The 18223-nt window shown below is 36.8% G+C and overlaps 1 protein-coding gene across 1 annotated transcript in view; it reads left to right on the top strand.

Annotated features, from left to right (window-relative positions):
• The window catches only part of CCDC169 (coiled-coil domain containing 169), a 46403-nt gene that overhangs the window by 10948 nt on the left and 17232 nt on the right, over positions 1-18223 (top strand). The window contains 2 exon segments of the mRNA XM_008692230.2: positions 1436-1546; positions 1647-1687. Of these exon segments, the coding sequence (XP_008690452.1) occupies positions 1436-1546; positions 1647-1687 (152 nt within the window).

The raw sequence follows: 18223 nt of genomic DNA, 5'->3' as shown, positions 1-18223 counted from the left end.
GCTTAGTGCTATTAATACATGATTGTATACTACTGGCTTACTTATATTTGAGGATCTCTAGACCAATAATATTTTAAAGTGGAGGCAAACATTTCTAAACTATAGTCGGATGTGCTAAAAATGAATTACATTCATAATTTTTTGGTAACTTCTGATTTTGCTCTGAAGCCCCCAGTCCCATGGTACGGAAAGGGGTTCAATTATAGAGACTAGCGAGCCAGTTATACAGATAATTACATCTATTTGGACTCATGGTATCTTTTGGATGAATGTTCAGTCTCTCAGGCTTCTCTTTTCTTCTTGTTCCCTAAAGCTTTTGGATTAATGACTTTCAACTTCAGTTTGGGAGGGTGTTCCTGCTCCTGTTTTGGGAACACTATATTTACTAGAGACGAGGGGGCTAAGGGAGACGGCCGGGTTGGGGAGGTTGAGACCAGTGGTATGTGCTAATACTCTTCCTACTTAGATTGCTCTGTCAACTACGATGCAGCAGAAATGGTCTCATATGTGTAAAGAGCATTTAAAGTTTAGAAGCAAGCCAACTTTTTTCTCTCTATAAAGTGTGACTTTCAAGATTAAAAAAAATTAGCTTTGGGCCTTGAAGCTGACCAAAGGTGTTTTAACTCTAGGCTATATTCTCCTCCCCTCCTATAGCAATAAGACAAATGTTTTGGCCTTAATGACCAAAGGGGCTTGGTGAAAGAAACCTGCTTAAGAATAAGAGAAGATGCCTGAATAGGCAGCTGCATGTATTAACATAGCAGTTAAGAGCAGACACTTTGAAGTTAGATAAAACCGGGTTCAAAACCCAGTTCCTCCATTTATTGGCTTTTTCATCCTAAGAGTGTTATTTGACATGTCTGAGCCATGGTTTCCTCATCTGTAAAACAGGTAACAAAGTTCTTTCAAATGAGGATTAATATATGTGAAACATTGTGTACTTTGTACATAGCAAACGTGTAAGTGGTAGTTGTTAAACAGACTTAAGAATTTGTTTGCAAAGAATAAAAAATGGACATGACATTGGATGGAAGCTTGAACTATTCAGGCTGTTATGTATGGATATTTCAAGTTCCAAGGAAAGAAACATGTTCCTGATAGTCCTTCTAACGGAATTCCTTGTAAGGATACGTGAGGAACTCAAGGACAAAGGGGATAAGCAGTGAGAAGACCAGGAATCACAGTAGTCCTAGCGAGGTCTGGCTGTGCGGTAATCTGCGAGTCTACTGTCTGCAACCGGAAAGATCCTATCTAACCGAGAAGTGTATACTTCAAAATTAGTTCACTCTTGTTCATCTACATTGCTAACAAAGTCAAATACAATAAGATTGAGCTGATTAATGTTGTTTTAAAGGAGATTTAAATGAGTTGATTAGTGCTGTAAATAAATGAGAGGTGACAAGATGATCTTGATTTTTCCCCCTTTTCCGATCAGGCGGTGAATGGAAAGTTCGTTATGAGACACAACTTGAACTGAATGATCAACTAGAAAAGCAAATTGTTTCTCTAGAAGAGAAAATGGAAAAAATCCGTGGAAATCCTTTAGGTACAGAAGCAACTATATATATATATAGTTGAGTTATATATATAAGTTGAGTTAAAAGGGATAAAATATTGTTAATATTTTCATATTTGTTTTGTTGTAGATAGATTGTCTTCTATCTTTGTCTATGAACAAATGCCAGTGGTGAGTAAAAGCTGGTTAAACAAAAAGAATAATTGAAGGAAAGAAATTATGTACTTTTTAAAGACAGGTTCCAAAAAACGTTTAAAGACTGTGGCAAGTTCCAAATAAAATATTTTGTGCAGTGGAACTGTTTCTAGGAAGTAAGGAATCCTATAGCAGATCCTTCAACTTAATCTCCACCTTATAAAGCTGGGCAGGGTTGCAGGTACAAACAAAATGGAAGAAACAGAATCTCAGTAGTCGGTCCAAGTGGAACCTGCGTGTGTCTACTTCCTGCAAACCAACAGAGCCTATTAAACACAGAAATATATTTCATACCTATCTAAAAACATTTCCATTCTATTTCCTCTGGAATATACATATATACATGTATAGATACACACATTCACATTCACATTCACACACACAGTGTATAAAATCCAACAAAGAACCCATAAAATTATCCTGTAACATGAAAGAAACCTTGTTGCACTAATCGACCTACTTTTTCTAGTGACAGCCTTTCCTCCTGATAAATTACTTGAATTTATATGTTTTATACTTTACAAAGCACAGTTATTTGTTTCTCATTTGTTTAAATGTTTATTTTTTAAAATGTAGAGAAGACCTAAAGCATGACTTATGCTGGGTCTAGAGCGTGCTTGGAAATAGCCTTTTCTTTAGAACTCATGCTGAATTTTTATTTCAAGAATATTCAGAAAAAGGTGGAAATCTTATCAAAAATCAAGTGTACTTTATATGAAAATGAAAATACAATACTCCACTAAAGTGGCAGAACTACACAACCCAATGAGATAAAATTTAGTATTATTTCCTTTAATACATGTGACACTAAGCTTAAAACAATTAAGTGATTTGCTGAGAATCACACAGTCTGGAAATGTGGAGGTCGATTCTCTTTCTCTAAAAAAATCTGTGCCTATTTGACTAGATTGTGCTATGCCAACGGCCATTCTATACTGCTTATCAGAAATAACTTTTTTTTTAATAGCTTTATGTTGAGCACTTAACTGCTATATTCACAGAGGTCCTGAGGACCAGAGCATTATAGAGATTGCTCTATGAATAACTGCAGAGCTTTAGTGAAAAATACAGAAAAATATCATATTTTTTTAAAATAATGAATCAGGGGAGAAATAACCTAATTTATACACCTCTGTTATTTTCAACCCAGAAATACCTCTATTTCTGTGTCTTGAAAAGTCAGGAAAAGTCATGGAGTCTTATCCCCATCTTGTGGTATTTAGAAATTGCTGCAAGGGCTATTTTAAGCCTTGTCTTTATTAACGGTGGATAGAATTTTAATTCCTCCTATAGCGTATGAAATATAGAATACTAGCTACAGAACATAAAATATTCTGACTCCCAGTTTCTTGAAAACTCATCCTCAGTGCTAGCTCGAGAAATTTGGTATCACCAGCCTTACAGGGAACAGCAGCAAGTGCTGGTGGGACCTGCTATGATAATTTACAAAATATGTAAGAAGCAATTGATTGGTTTTCTAACTGCTATCTCAGACTCTGTAACATACTCATGTTGACAAATTTCTTTCCTTTGATGAGTTTGTGTTATTCTTGAAAAAAATGTGGTTCTCTAAGAGGTTTAGATCTGGAGGCAGAGAATTCTATTTCTCTTCAGTAAAGGACTAAAGAAATGCTAGAAAAACCAAGAGTGGGGCCATGTACCAAGCAGAAAGGAAAGATAATGAAAGTTCAGGCTCTTAAGGACCTGGTTCTCTCTGTTCTGTGGGCAGAGGCATGCAGGAGTATTTGGGTTTTCTTACACAGTGGAATCCGGGAGGAGATTGTGTGAACAGCAGGTGTTAGGAATCTAGCCAAGGAGCTGGTGGTGGAAGTAGCCAACTACTGAGCAAAAAGCATTGGGATCCAAGAATCCTATATCTAATAATGAAGTCTTTTATTCAAGGACAAAAGATAGTATACCACGTCTTATTCTTTATATAAAAACAATATTTATGAAATTCAGATACATACTCTTAATGAAATGCAGACATGTTTGGTTTTCTCTTAGGTTGATATTTAGAGAAAAGGTTTTAAATTGTTTGGGGGGTATAGAATATGAATTCAAATACTATTTGTAAATTTACCGATTCTTTATCCTTGTCATTGATTGTTTGGTCTTTAAAAGTAACCTATACAGATATGCTTAAGAAATTGATGTCAGTTTGAACGCTGATTTTGAGTAACTTCAAATTTCAAGTTTGCTTGTGGGCAAAAACAAGGATGAGTACCAATTTTTGACCAGGATATATGTAATTTTTTAAAAATGTTACCATTTGAAAAAGAATTTTGAAGTACTAAGCAAGTAATTTACGACCTGGATCATTAAAGTGGACTTCATTTTAATATTTTAGAACAAGGATTCACTTAAGTGAGAGTGAATTTCTGGTCCTTGTTCTGATACAGACTGGCTTCAAGCCTTCAACCTTTTTGAAGGTTCTTTTTCTCATCTTCAGGTACTATAGATTAGGTAATCTTTAAAGTGCCTTTCAGCAGCATAATTTATTAATATTTAATTTTAGCAAGATGTTTCAGTAAAGGGTTACATTTGGCTGCATTTAAGAGAAAGGGCTGGGGCACCTGAGTGGCTCAGTCATTAAGCATCTGCGTTCAGCTCGAGTCACGATCCCATGGTCCTGGGATCAAGCCCTGCATCGGGCTCCCTGCTTGGCAGGAAGCCTGCTTCTCCCTCTCCCGCTCCCCCTGCTTGTGTTCCCTCTCTCGCTGTGTCTGTCAAATAAATAAAGAAAATCTTAAAAAAAAAAAAAAGAGAGAGAGAGAGAAAGGGTTAAACGAGTAAGGTGCTTGGTTTTGTTTTCTCAGGTAACAGATGTGTTAGAGGGATACAATTCAGGTTGGCACAGTGGCTCCTCCCAGCTCCTGACTTGAATTTCCACTCTGCCATCCTTTAATGAAGGCTTTTGTTCGCCATACTCACAAGATGGCTGCTTCACTTTCTCACCTGGTTCACCTTCTCTTTCAATAGATAGAAGTAGGTGAAGGGAAAAGGGCAAAGTGAAGGCCAGTCAAGTTTGTTTTCTTTCAAAGCATTTTCCAACATGCCGCACCCAGAGTCTCTTCTTACATCTCATTGCTTAGAACTGCATCATATGACCTCCTGTATCTACAAGAAAGGCTGGGAAATTTAGTGTTTCACTGAGCATAGTAGTGGGAAGAAGGGTAGAATGAGTATCTGTTATGCCATTAGCTCTATTTGCCACACAAGGTCACTTTCAATGAGTACTTTTTTTTTTTTTTAAGATTTTATTTATTTGAGAGAGAGAGCTCGCACAAGTGGGGGAGAGGGGTTGGGTGGAGTGGAGAGGCAGAGTCAGAGAGAGAGGGAGAGGGAGAAGCAGACTCCCCACCTGGGCAGGTGGCTTGACTCTCGAATGGGGGCTCCATCCCAGGACCCTAAGATCCTGACCTGAGCCAAAGTCAGACGCTTAAATGACTGAGCCACCCAGGCGCCTTAAGTACCATTTCATTTTAAAGTAATTCATATTCATTTAATACCATTTGGAAAAAAAAAAGACAAAGATAAATATTAAGTCAAATATATCTACTGTTAACCTCTTTTTTTTTAAGTTCTGCATGCGTGTACATTGATTAAAACTTACAACCCAATAAATAAATGAACACCAAAAAGGAACAAATAAGGACACTTTAAAATATTTATATAATTTTAACCTTATTTCATGGACAATTTTTTATCCTGTACTTTAATTATGGACAATTAAACCAATAATTTCTTATGTTGTATTTTCTTCATATATATGTATATATATATATATATTTTTTTTTAAAGATTTTATTTATTTATTCAACAGAGATAGAGACAGCCAGCGAGAGAGGGAACACAAGCAGGGGGAGTGGGAGAGGAAGAAGCAGGCTCATAGCGGAGGAGCCTGATGTGGGGCTCGATCCCGTAACACCGGGATCACGCCCTGAGCCGAAAGCAGACGCCCAACCGCTGTGCCACCCAGGCACCCCTCTTCATATATATTTTTAACAGCTACATTATACATCATTGCATTGGATAATTGATGTTCAATTCCTTTTCCCTATAGTTGAATATTTTAGATTATTTGTGGTTTTAATTTGAATAAAATAAAACCCACAGAGGATATTATGGCAAACAGTATATTTTAGTATTAGCAAATCTTTAATTTTTGTCAGTTTTTTATTTCAAACGTTTTAATGAAAATAGTCTATAGAGTTGAAGACCCTTTTGTTCCCTTTGCTGTCTCTTTCCCGTTATAGGCAAGTATGATCATGGATTTGGTATATACCATTCTAAGTTATTTTTAAATACCTTTTTACAGATATTGTGTCTAAAAGTGCATGTAAAAATATATTGTACATATCATTCATTTTTTATTCTGTCCATGTTAATGCATAAAGATCTGGTAAATTTTATTTGCTATGTAGTATTTACTATATATGTGTATATATATGCATATATATGTATATATACATAGCAGAGAGATATATATACACACACATACATATATATAGTAGATATATATATACATACATATATACATCTTTATTTATTTCCCGATTTATGTATATTGAGGATTTTTAAAAATCTCACTGTGACAAACACTGCTGCAGGGAACATACTTGTACATGTCTCCCTTTATAAAGTGTTCCTCCAGAATTGGCTGATTTTTCTGTGCAGGGCTAGATAGTTACTACTTCCGACTTTGCAGGCCATTTGATCTCTAGTGCGACTATTTGATGCTGCCGTTGTAGGGTGAAAGGAGCCATAGACAAAACCTAAATGAATAGGTAGGGTTTTATGCTAACAAATCTTGGCTTACAAAACAGCCTGTGGCTGGATTTGGTCTTCAGGCTATAGTATGCTGGCCCCTGCTTTAGGGCAGTGGTCCTCAAACTTTGGTAAGTAACAGAATCATGTGGGGAGCTTCATAAAAATACAAAGGCCAGCCCTATCCTTCAACCATCTTGCCACTTCGGAGTTCTTTATTAACTCTCCAGATAATTCAGATATACACCAAAGTTTGAGAACCACTGCTCTAGTGCACACAGAGCGAAATGTTTAGATCCTGGTAGATGCACATTTTCAAATAATGATAGATTCCCTCTGAATCAATCTGAAGACACCCCAGGTCTGCAGTTAGTTCAGTAGGTCTGTAATAAATAAAAGGTGATGGGAGATAAGACTGGAAATATAAGCAGGGCCTCGATAACAAAGGATTTTGTATGCATGTGAACCTTTTTATATGTGGTGGGAAGCTTTCGAAGTATTTAATGTACAGTTTAAAAGCCTTTCCCCCCCCACGGAGAAAGGCTTCTCCAGGAAGGGTGAGATTTGAGGCAGGGAAACCAGACAGGACGCTTTTGTAGCAGTCCAAGTAAGGGAAGGTGAGTAGGATATGGGGATGGAGGCGATGTGACAGATTGAAGAGATATTTAAGAGTGCGGATTTTATGAGTATGTGATGCTTGGGTGAGACTGGGAGAGGATTGGAGGAAGATTAAGGACTGTCCCTTGAACAATGATTATAGTGAACAGCACTGAAAGAATCAGAAGCAGGCAGAGTGTTAAGAAATGAGTTTAGTTTTGTGTGTATTACCCAGATGACAGTGATCAATAAGCGCCTGGACATGGTTTTAGACTATAGAAAGTTGTTTCTCTGAATAGAGAGATCATGGAGTCATCAGTGTCACCTGCAGTCATGAAAGTATGAGATTGTTCAGAAAGAAATACAAAATCTGAAAGGAAGGATTGAAGATGGAACCCTAGGGAATACTAACACTTAAGGTATTAGCTGAGGAGGCAATTCAGTGAAGATAACTGAGAAGGAAAATTATTGAGAAAGGGAGAGGGGAGAACTGGAAAAGAGTGGTATCACAGAAGCCAAGGGTGGAGAAGGGTTTAATGAATGTTCAGCAGAAGAATGTTCTCCAAGAAATTTCAGGTGCAGGGTAGATAAAGCACATGGTCCAAAGTTCCAGCACATTATCGACTCAAAGGGGAAGAAGGTAAGCAGGTTGAAAGGAAATTAGAAGGTAGGCTATTGAAAGAAAATGTGGTGTAGTGGAAGAAGGGGTGAGACAATGGAGTGGGTGTAACCCACTTTACCCAGAAACTTGGCTTTTAGAATTAGACTGTCCTGGTTCAAAGACTATGGGGCACTAAGGATATTATTTTATCTCTCTGAGGCTTAATTTCCTCATCTGTAAAATGGAGTTAATTAAGCTCTCTTGCAAGGTTGTCGTAAAGATTATTAGAGATGTATAAAGCAAATAGCATAGTGCCTAACACAGTAAGCGCTTCCCTTGATAAAGCGTCAGTTCCCTTCTTCCCTTCTCTTGATAATGGGAACTTTAGAGGGAGCTCTAAGTTTCATTAGAACAAGTCTTTTGTGAAATTAACCTTAGCCCATTTCAAGGAAATATGTTTTCACTTATTCAGCTGTTCTGTCATGTAAGTTGTGAATCTTCCGGTACCCCTTAAAACTATAGTAGAATTCTGTGGCTTTTCAGTACCTTTCCAGAAAGCAGGGGCTTCTTCAGGGATATAATAAAAAGCACTGAACTTTTACTTCTCTTGGGGTTGCTGGGTGGACATTTTTTAACCCCTTCTATTTACATCCACCAGAAGAACCTAGTGCCTACTTCCAGAATTTCCTGGTGTATTGAGCAAAGATCTATAGCCATTCACTGGAAGACTAGACTCTGTTTTAAGCATTCCAGATGGATATTTAGGATAATTAGGCCGTGTTTTCTCTGATGAGCAGTATCTGTTTTTCAGGTTCTGACATGGCACTCTAGGCTTCTTCTTTAATCTCCAGTTAGAATACGAAGCTGAGGATTCAGCTAAACTCTTTATCAGAACTTTATGGCTCCTGGTAGACAGCCCCATAGGTGGTTCCCCAGCGATGTTTTGAATAATCTTTCAGTGCTTTACTGTCACTATTAGCATACTGGTAGTTGATGTCTTCTCTCTTTGATTAGTTTATTGAGGCCCACTCAAGCTTAGTACCTATGACACTGTGCCACAAACAAGAACAGTGATTGGCCCCTCTACTTCCCTACTTTCTTTTACTGTCCAGCACTGCCATGTCCCTAGTTGCTGGTCGGTATATAAAGCTGTGGTCCTTTAATTTTCAAACTGTGTAAGAATCATGTGAATAGTTTATTAAAAGTGCATATTCTTGGGCTCACCCTTGGAGATCCTTATTTGGTAGGTCTGGGTTAAGGCCTCGACATTTGTATTTTTTAGCAGACATCTCAATAGGTTCTATTGCAAAGCACCATTAGATATAAAATAACAACAACAACAACAACAACAACAACAGATTTAGGGTATCTAAATCCCTCAGAGAAAGATGTACAAGATAGCTTCTCTTGTGAAAAGTTACTATAAAGTCTTTATCAAAAAGTTCTACCATACCCTTTGGTCAACTCTATTTCATGGTGGAAGTCCTGTTCCTTGATTCATTAGGAGTCATAAAATTGATGACCCCTTATCTTGAAGTCTGTTTTGGCTGCTTTAAAGAAAAAAAAAAACAAAAAAACCCACAGACTGGGTGGCTTACAAACAATAGAAATTTATTTCTCGCAGTTTTGGAGTCTGGAAATCCAGGATCATGGTACCAGCAGGTATGGTGTTTGGTAACAGCTTGATTTTTGGTTCAGAGATGGCTCCTTCTTGCTGTGTCCTCACATGGTGGGAGGGGGCTAAGGACCTCAATAGGGTGTTTTCTATAAGAGCATTAATCGTATTCATGAGGCCTCTACCCTCATGACCTGAGCATCTCCCAAAGTCCCCACCTCCTAATACCATCATATGAGGCATTAGGATTTGAACATATGCATTTGGGGAGGATACACATTCAAACCATAGCACTTCTATTTCTCTCTGCTTCTTTTTCCAATCAGTGCATTCACTTGTTTCTCATGACACCCAGACAGCTTGGTCTCTTCAGGGAAACCTCTCACCAGAACACACACTCTGTCAGTCAGATGGAGATAGCACAGAAGATCCTCCCAAAGCCAACAGGGCTGTCTGGTGATGGGAGACATGAAGGAGAAAGTATGGAAACAGAGAAACATTATTTAGGAAAATGTCGAGTTTCACATTAAATGTTCTCTGGAAGACTCTTGATCAATTTGTAGAAAATCAAGTCATAGGAAATTAATTGCTGAAATCTAGATCTTTGAATACACTCACGATTATAATCCTAGCATTTTAAAGAATGATCGATTTGTTAAAAACAACTTATGAAAATGGCTTAGCATTAGTATCATCATTGAAAAATATATTCAGAAAAAGAATAAGTTCACATGCATGGAAGACTCTCCTACAAACAAGTTTTTGATAAATTGGTGAATTTAGAGCAGTAGGTGAATTGGCCTCTTTGCAAGTTAATCCTTTGGTCAATTGACGTCTTGAGATATTACTTTTGGATATTTACCTAGTTTCCCTTCTGAAGTATGTTTCAGCTTTCCTTAGGACAAACCATAACATTTCTCTCCTTGCCCTGCTTAGCAAGAAGGAAGAGAGTTTGAAGTCTCACAAATTCTTTCATAGAGCCAGACTAGCCTCTTCATCGTACACTTGAGCCTTTAAAGAAACAAGACTCTCCCCTCATATCATTTTCTATTTTGGTCCATTCATGTTCTACATGCTGACTTCCGATGTCCTTAATCATCGCCCTCCTCTTTTGTACATCCTGATGCCCCATACCCTTTTCCGGAATGTGCTTCCCTTTATTGTGATTCAGATTCTTCTTTTAGTTACGCTGCTTCATGGGGTCCTGGACAAACATCCAGCCCAGTTTGGACCTCCCAGGGAACTAGTACCTCACTGCAGCATCCGGTCATGCTCCCAGTGGGTTCATTCTGGTCATTTCCACCTTCAGAATATTCTTAGAAATTTTGTTTTAAAAGACATAAATATGCGTTTTAGAACCTAATAACCAGGTGTTAATAGTAATGAGCCTAAAGCACTATTGACACCCCTAAATATATTTGTGTTTAAAGTGATATATCAGGGGCGCCTGGGTGGCACAGCGGTTGGGCGTCTGCCTTCGGCTCAGGGCGTGATCCCGGCGTTATGGGATCGAGCCCCACATCGGGCTCCTCCGCTGTGGGCCTGCTTCTTCCTCTCCCACTCCCCCTGACTGTGTTCCCTCTCTCTCTCTGGCTGTCTCTATCTCTGTCGAATAAATAAATAAAATCTTTAAAAAAAATAAAATAAAATAAAGTGATATATCAGCCACATAGTGAAAATCTTACTGAAGGGATCTTGGATTCTCAAGAACGTGATACAAACAAAGCAAGAAGAGGAATTCCCACTAGCCATCTGGCTAGTGGCAGATCTGTAGAATCCATCTGAGACTGCTTCCTGATGTATTCTGTCCTAGATGTCACCAGATTTGTGTTCTCCCCAAAGGTCATGTGTCAGTTTGGAGACAAATCACAAAACAAGTAACACAGATTTTATATATAAATCTAATAACAATGTTGTCCACAAGGGGGCGCTTGGTATTTAAGCATGCATAGGGCTGTATTCATTCATTGCAATTGCCTTCATTGAAAAGTATTGCATATCTAGGAGCTGTGATGAATTGTATTCTCATATTTTTCTCTTGTAAGCATTCAGGAGAGTGATTTTTTTTACTTGTAGCTTTTATATGTTCTTTAGTATAGTATAGCAGTTAACATTGCTTAAAAAATAGGTGGCTAATAGAGCTTTGTTTTTATTAGGATAGAAGAAAGGGACTTAAAAAAAAAAAACTAAGTATATTTGATTTCAGGTATGTAAAAGTGTTGCAAAATTTCTTATTCTTACCCTGTTGTTTCAATGTACCGTTGGGAAGTGACCTTTTCCAAGCAAATTAAGACATGAGCATAGGTGAAATATTAAGAACTGATTAGTATCAGAAACAAAACAAAACAACTCCTCTTTGATAAGACAAGAATTAATTTTTGTGTATGTAATTTCTTTTTGGTTAATTTCCAGTAGAATCTTCAATTTAGCTATGTCTTTACTATGTCTTTTCAGACTATAGTTTTCTGGTATGTGACCATTGATTTTATAATCAGCTAACAAGCTCCTTGGAAAGATGAAGAACATTAAGTTATGGGTCTTCTAATGAATCGTAAGTGATGGGATGACAGAATATGTGTCTTTGATAAAACCATTTTTAAAAAACAGTTCATTTTAGAGTCAGTAAAATAAAGAAGTAAAATCTAGAATGAACCTTGAAGTTACTGTAGTATAATTTTATAATTTTAAAGAATTTCTTTTGTTTATAATAATTTTTTAAATGGATAATTACAAATATCTTGCTTTTAATGATCCTGGGTATTTAATGACTAATACAGTTTTTACAAAACCCAGAATATGTTCTTGTTTTCTCCCCAGGACAATCTTTTAAATTAATTAATTAATTAATACCTTTTTTTAGAGCAGTTTTAGGTTCTTAACAAAATTGGAAGGAAGGTACAGAGATTTCTCACATACTCCCTACCCTACACATGCATAGCCTCCCCATTATCAACATTATTCATTCCATTACTGGAATGAACCTACATTGGCTCATCGTAATCACCCAAAGTCCATAGTTTACATTAGGGTTTACTCTTGGTGTTGTACATTCTATGGGTTTGGAAAATGTATAATGACATATATGTGTCCTTGTAGTATAATATAGAGTATTTTCACTGCCCTAAAAATCCTCTGTGCTCCACCTGTTCTTTCCCACTATCCACCCCCAACTTCTGGCAACCACTGATCTTTTTACTGTCTGCATAGTTTTGCCTTTTCCAGAATGTCATATAGATACAGTCAGACGGTATATAACCTTTTCAGATTGGCTTCTTTCACTTAGTAATATGCGTTTAAGATTCTTCCATGTTTTTTCATGCCTTGATAGTTCATTTGTTTTTAGTGCTGAATAATATTTCATTGTCTGGATGTATCGTAGTTCATTTATCCACCCACCTACTGAAGGACATCTTGGTTATTTCCAAGTTTTAGCAGCTATGAGTAAAGATTCTATAAACATCCATATGCAGGTTTTTGTAGGAACATAAGTTTCAACTCCTTTGGTCAAATACCAAGAAGTGCAATCATGGGATCATATGGTAAGAGTATGTTTAGTTTTGTAAGAAACCGCCAGACTGTATTCTTCTTCTTCTTCTTTTTTTTAAGATTTTATTTACTTATTTATTTGAGAGAGAGAAAGCATAAGCATGGGGAGGAGCAGAGGGAGAAGGACAAGCAGCCTCCTTGCTGAGCGCAGAGCCTGATGTGGGGCTCCATCCCATAACTCTGAGATCATGACCTGAGCAGAAATCAAGAGTCCTATGCTTAACTGACCGAGCCACCCAGGTGCCCTTGTCAGACTGTCTTCTAAAGAAGCTGTACCATTTTGCATTCCCACCAGCATTATATGAGAGTTTCTATTGCTCCACATCCTCACTGGCATTCGGTATTGTGGATTCAGTGTTGTGGATTTTGGCCATTCTGATAGATGAGTAGTGGTATTTCCTTGTTTTAATTTGCATTTCCCTGATGACATATGATGTGGAGCATCTTCTCATATGCTTATTTTTCATCCATATATCTTCTTTAATGAGGTATTAGTTAAGATATTTGGCCTATTTTTAAATCAAGTTGTTTGTTGTTGAGTTTTAAGAGTTCTTTGTGTATTTTAGGTAACAGTTGATTATCAGATGTGTGTTTTGCAAATATTTTCTCCCAGTGTGTGGCTTGTCTTCTAATTCTCTTGGCATTGTCTTTCACAGAGCAGAAGTTTTTAATTTTAATGAAGACCAGCTTGTTTATTATTTCTTTCATGGATAGTGCCTTTGGTGTTATATCTAAAAAGATATTGCCATACCCAGGGGCATCTATCTAGGTTTTCTCCTATGTCATCTTCCAGGAGTTATATAATTTTGCATTTTATTTTTTTTAAAGATTTTATTTATTTATTTATTTGAGAGAGAGCGAGAGAGCACGAGTGGGGGCAGGGGCAGAGGAAGTAGGAGAGGTAGGGAACCTGATGCTGGGGTTGATCCTAGGACCCTGGGATCATGACCTGAGCTGAAAGCCAAAGCTTAACTGACTGAGCCACCCAGGCGTCCCTCATTTTGCATTTTACATTTAGGTCTGTGATCCACTTTGGGTTAATTTTTGTGAAGGGCGTAGTCTAGATTCATTTTTTTGCATGTGGATGTCCAGTTGTTCTGGCACCATTTGTTGGAGAAACTATCTTTGCTCCATGGCATTGCCTTTGTTCCTTTGTCAAAGATCAGTTGAAAAAGGATCTATTTGTTCTGGGTGGTCTATTTCTGGGGTTTCTATTCTGTTCTATTTATATATCTATCCTTTTGTTAATACCAATCTTGATTACTGTAGCTTTTTGGTAAGTCATGAAGTTGGTAAACATCAGTCCTTCAATTTTGTTCTTCTTTCTCAATGTCATTTTGGCTGTTTGAGTCTTTTGCTTCTCCTTTAAACTTTAGAATCAGTTTATCAATATCCATAAAATAACATTTTAGAATTTTGATTGAGATTGCATTGAATCTATAGATTATGTTGGGAAAAACTGACATCTTGACAGTATTGAGTCTTCCTATCCATGAACATGGAATATCTTTTCCATTTATTTAGTTCTTTGATTTTGTTCATCATAGTTTTGTAGTTATCCTTATCCAGATCTTACACATATCTTGTTAGATTTTTATCTAAATATTTCATTTTGGGGGATGCTAATATAAATGGTATAGTGTTTTTTTAATTTCAAATTCTACTTGTTCATTGCCAGTATATAGGAAAACAGTTGATTTTCATATATTAACCTGGTCATTCTGCAACATTGTTATAATCACTTATTAATTCCAGAGTTTGTTGTTATTGATTATTTGGGATATTCTACATAGATGATCACGTTATCTGCAAACATAGTTTTTTTATCTTCCTTCCCAATCTATACACATTTTATTTCCTTTTCTTGTCTTATTATATTGGCAAGGACTTCCAGTGTAATGTTGTAATAAGTGGTGAGAGGGGTCATCCTTGCCTTGTACCATCTGATCTCAGTGGGAAAGCTTCAAGATTCAAACCATTAAGTATGATGTTTCTATAGTTTTGTTGTTGTTTAAGATATTCTTTATCACGTTAAGGAAGTTCTCCTCTATTCCTAGTTTACTGAGAGTTTTTGGTATAAGTGGGTGTTGGATTTTGTCAGATGCTTTTTCTGCATCTATTGATATGATCACATAATTTCATTTAGTCTGTTGATATGATAGATTCCATTAATTGAAACCATTTATTTTTATGCTTGCCTTATTACCATGAGATTGCCCCAACGAACCACCCCACTTTCCTGAGTGATGGCATAATACCGGAGTATAGTGCATCTAAAATTCAACTAGGAATCAGGCTCAGGGAAGAGTGAGATGGGTCCCAGGAATTCTACTTGTGAGAGTAATCCAAAGGCTAACCAGAGAAAATAAAATACTTTGTGTCTCTATGCTGAGTCTAGGGGAAACAAACAAGCACAAAGCTGGGAGATGGTGTGGTATAGGCTGGAAGGATAATAAATCAAGATGTTAAAAGTGAAGGTGGTTATGAAGAAAATCAGGACAAGGCAAGAGGTCCACATCTGATACGAAGTTTCTGCGTAACACATTTTTCACTCTCTACAAGTTTATGAAATTTGTATGTTGCCATTGTTTTTGTTGGGTGGATTTATAATTTTATTTATTTAGAAATAACTTCAAACTTACAGAAAAAATGCAAGAATAGTGCAAGAAACTTCTGCTTTCAAGAACCATTTTAGAGTAAGTTGCTATCACTTCTGACTACTTTACGATACACAAGGACTTTCTCCTACACAATCATAGTGTAGCCATCAAAATCAAGAAATTAGCACTGATTCTTCACTGCTCATACAGCTTCATCAGTTGTCCCAATAGTGTTCTTTATACAAAAAGACCCTATTCAGGATCATTATATTGCATTTAGTTGTCATGTGCTTTTAGTGTCCTAAATCAAAATAGTTCTTCATTGATGGGGAAAATCCTTTCACCATACCCTTTCACCATATCTATCTATCTATCTATCTATCTATCTATCTATCTATCTATCTATCCATCCTTCTATCTATCTATCTCAAATCATTTTGTCGTACATTTTTAATGCCTTACAATTTTAATTGCCAGTTAGACCTCAATAAAGCTGGGGAAAAAAAGTTTCTCAGTTTTTCTTTGACTTTCAACCTCAACATTTTTGAAGATTACTTGCTAAACATTTTGTAGAATGTTCTAGTATATGTGTTTTTCTGATGACTCCTCATGGTTAGATTACAATTATACATTTTTGGTAAGAATGCCACATAAATCAAATTGTGTTCTCATCCAATCAAGTGAGAAGTTATTTCAATTTGTCTCATAATTGTTAACGTTAACTTTGATCACTTAATTAAAAAGACATCTGTCAGGCATCTCCATTGCAAAGTTATTCTTTTCCCCTTTGTAGTTAAAAAACATTTTATGAGGAAGTATTTTGAGAATACGTAAATATCCCATTTCATATTGACTTACTATTTTATCATCTGTTGATGTTTCTTGGTTGATAATTACTATCATAGCCCATGACTTTCACTATTTATTAGTCATTGTTCTAGTATAGAGAAAATCTTTCTCTTCTCTATATTTATTATTATTTGAAAATTTATATCAGGATAAACTCATGGATTTTTATAATATAATTTTATGTTATATACTTTTATATAATTTTTAGCATTATTTAATTTGATACTCAAATTTTCCCAGCTTTAGTATGTTGCCATTTTAAAAACACTTAACACTTCTTAATTTAGGAATTCCTAATAAAAGTATCAGGACAGGTAGCTGACAACTCACATATAGTCTATTTTATAATTCATAGTGTTTGAGTACAAAATTATTGAAGAACTATTAGTGAAGTAGGATGGTGTTTTAAAAAATGTGCTTAACTATAATTGTTCCCATCTTAGTCAAGATTTTTTTGGTTATAAAATTAAGAAGGGAGATAGTGTATGTAGTAGGCTTTCAGGCCTGAGCTCTGTTAGCATAATTTTTTAAAAGACTACTACAGTTCATTGTTTGACATATTCACTCTTACATGACTCTGTCTCACAAACCCATACTCTTTCTTCCCATGTACAAAATTCCTTAAAAAACTCCCACTTAACCAAATCCAGATATCCGATGCAAAATTAGAAATCTATGCTTGGTACCATTAAAGCATTGAGTTTATTGGGATTTAAGTTGTGTAAAGTTGTAGAAAGTGGTTTTGGTAAAATTGAGCTTGAGGTGTCAAGCAAATGTTAAGAATAGGCACACAGATTTAGATTTGGTTGTGATATTTATTAGCGGAGAAATGATAGTTTGTAATTGAAGTGAATAGATAAGAAGAGTATAGAAGGACATCTCAGGAGGTGAGAGATTTAAACAAATTTTGGAAGAACCTTAGCTGGAGGAATAGTCATTCACTTGACAGGGTTGAGGAAGCAACAACAAAGCGCTTGACAAGGAGAAGGACTATTAGTGAAAACAAAGCAGTCACTCGTTAGACCTGCTTAGTGCTTTGGAACTTGGCAGCACCAAGTATTAAAGAAGGTGGAGGTGAGGAAGGAGTGGAAACTGGGAAATTAGTTGATCATATAGACATGGAGCAGTTGACTATGGGGACCCCTCTGCCCACCCCACTCAGGATACTCTCCTTCAGTTGGGAGTTTATTTTCTGGAAAAATAAAGCTGCAGAAGCTCTGGATTTTGGGCCTTCGGGCACAGAGGAGGATGAGAATATGATAGAGGTCTAAGAATGATGGAATTAAACAAAAATATGTCGTCTGAATAATGGAACTCTCAGCTTTCTTCCCTTGCTCTACTCCCAGAAAACCAGTGGCTAAGATGAAACTTCACAAGGGAGGAGATTGGACAGTTCTTCCGTTGAAAAACTGAAATGCCCTTAAGAAAAGACTGTTAGTGTGACTGCCCAGAGAAGGCACCTCACAGACTTCCCAGGATAGGGAAGTTAATTGACTGAGGACTTATTAGGCTTCAAAATATTTCACTACTTTTGCACCAAGACCACACCTCCCATGGGCCGCTCCATGCCCATATTGGGTACAGTGGGGATACTAAGGCAACCCTATTTCTGGGAAACATGGGACTCCATTGTCATTGACTTTGGCTTAAGGATTCGTTGATGGTTTTGCCAAACTTTCCTTAGGCTGCATGCCAGCCTAGGATGTTTCCACTTCCACCTGACTTTCTTTTCCTTTCCCCTTCACTAAGGCTCAGACTTGTATTATAATCAAACTACTTTCCCAGCCTTCTCCTGTTCGTTCCCTGTTTCCTCTCAAGACAGGCATTTCCGATAACAGAATCCTTTCACATTTAATCCCGTCTTGGTGTCTGCTTCTCAGAAGACTAAGTCTACGACTAGAGGTACTGGGAGTGATGCAAAAAAACCCCAGGAG

The sequence above is a fragment of the Ursus maritimus genome, unplaced genomic scaffold, assembly GCF_017311325.1.
Source record: "Ursus maritimus isolate PB19 unplaced genomic scaffold, ASM1731132v1 scaffold_10, whole genome shotgun sequence".
In the NCBI taxonomy this organism is placed as follows: Eukaryota; Metazoa; Chordata; class Mammalia; order Carnivora; family Ursidae; genus Ursus; species Ursus maritimus.
This window is presented reverse-complemented; position numbering and strand designations above follow the sequence as displayed.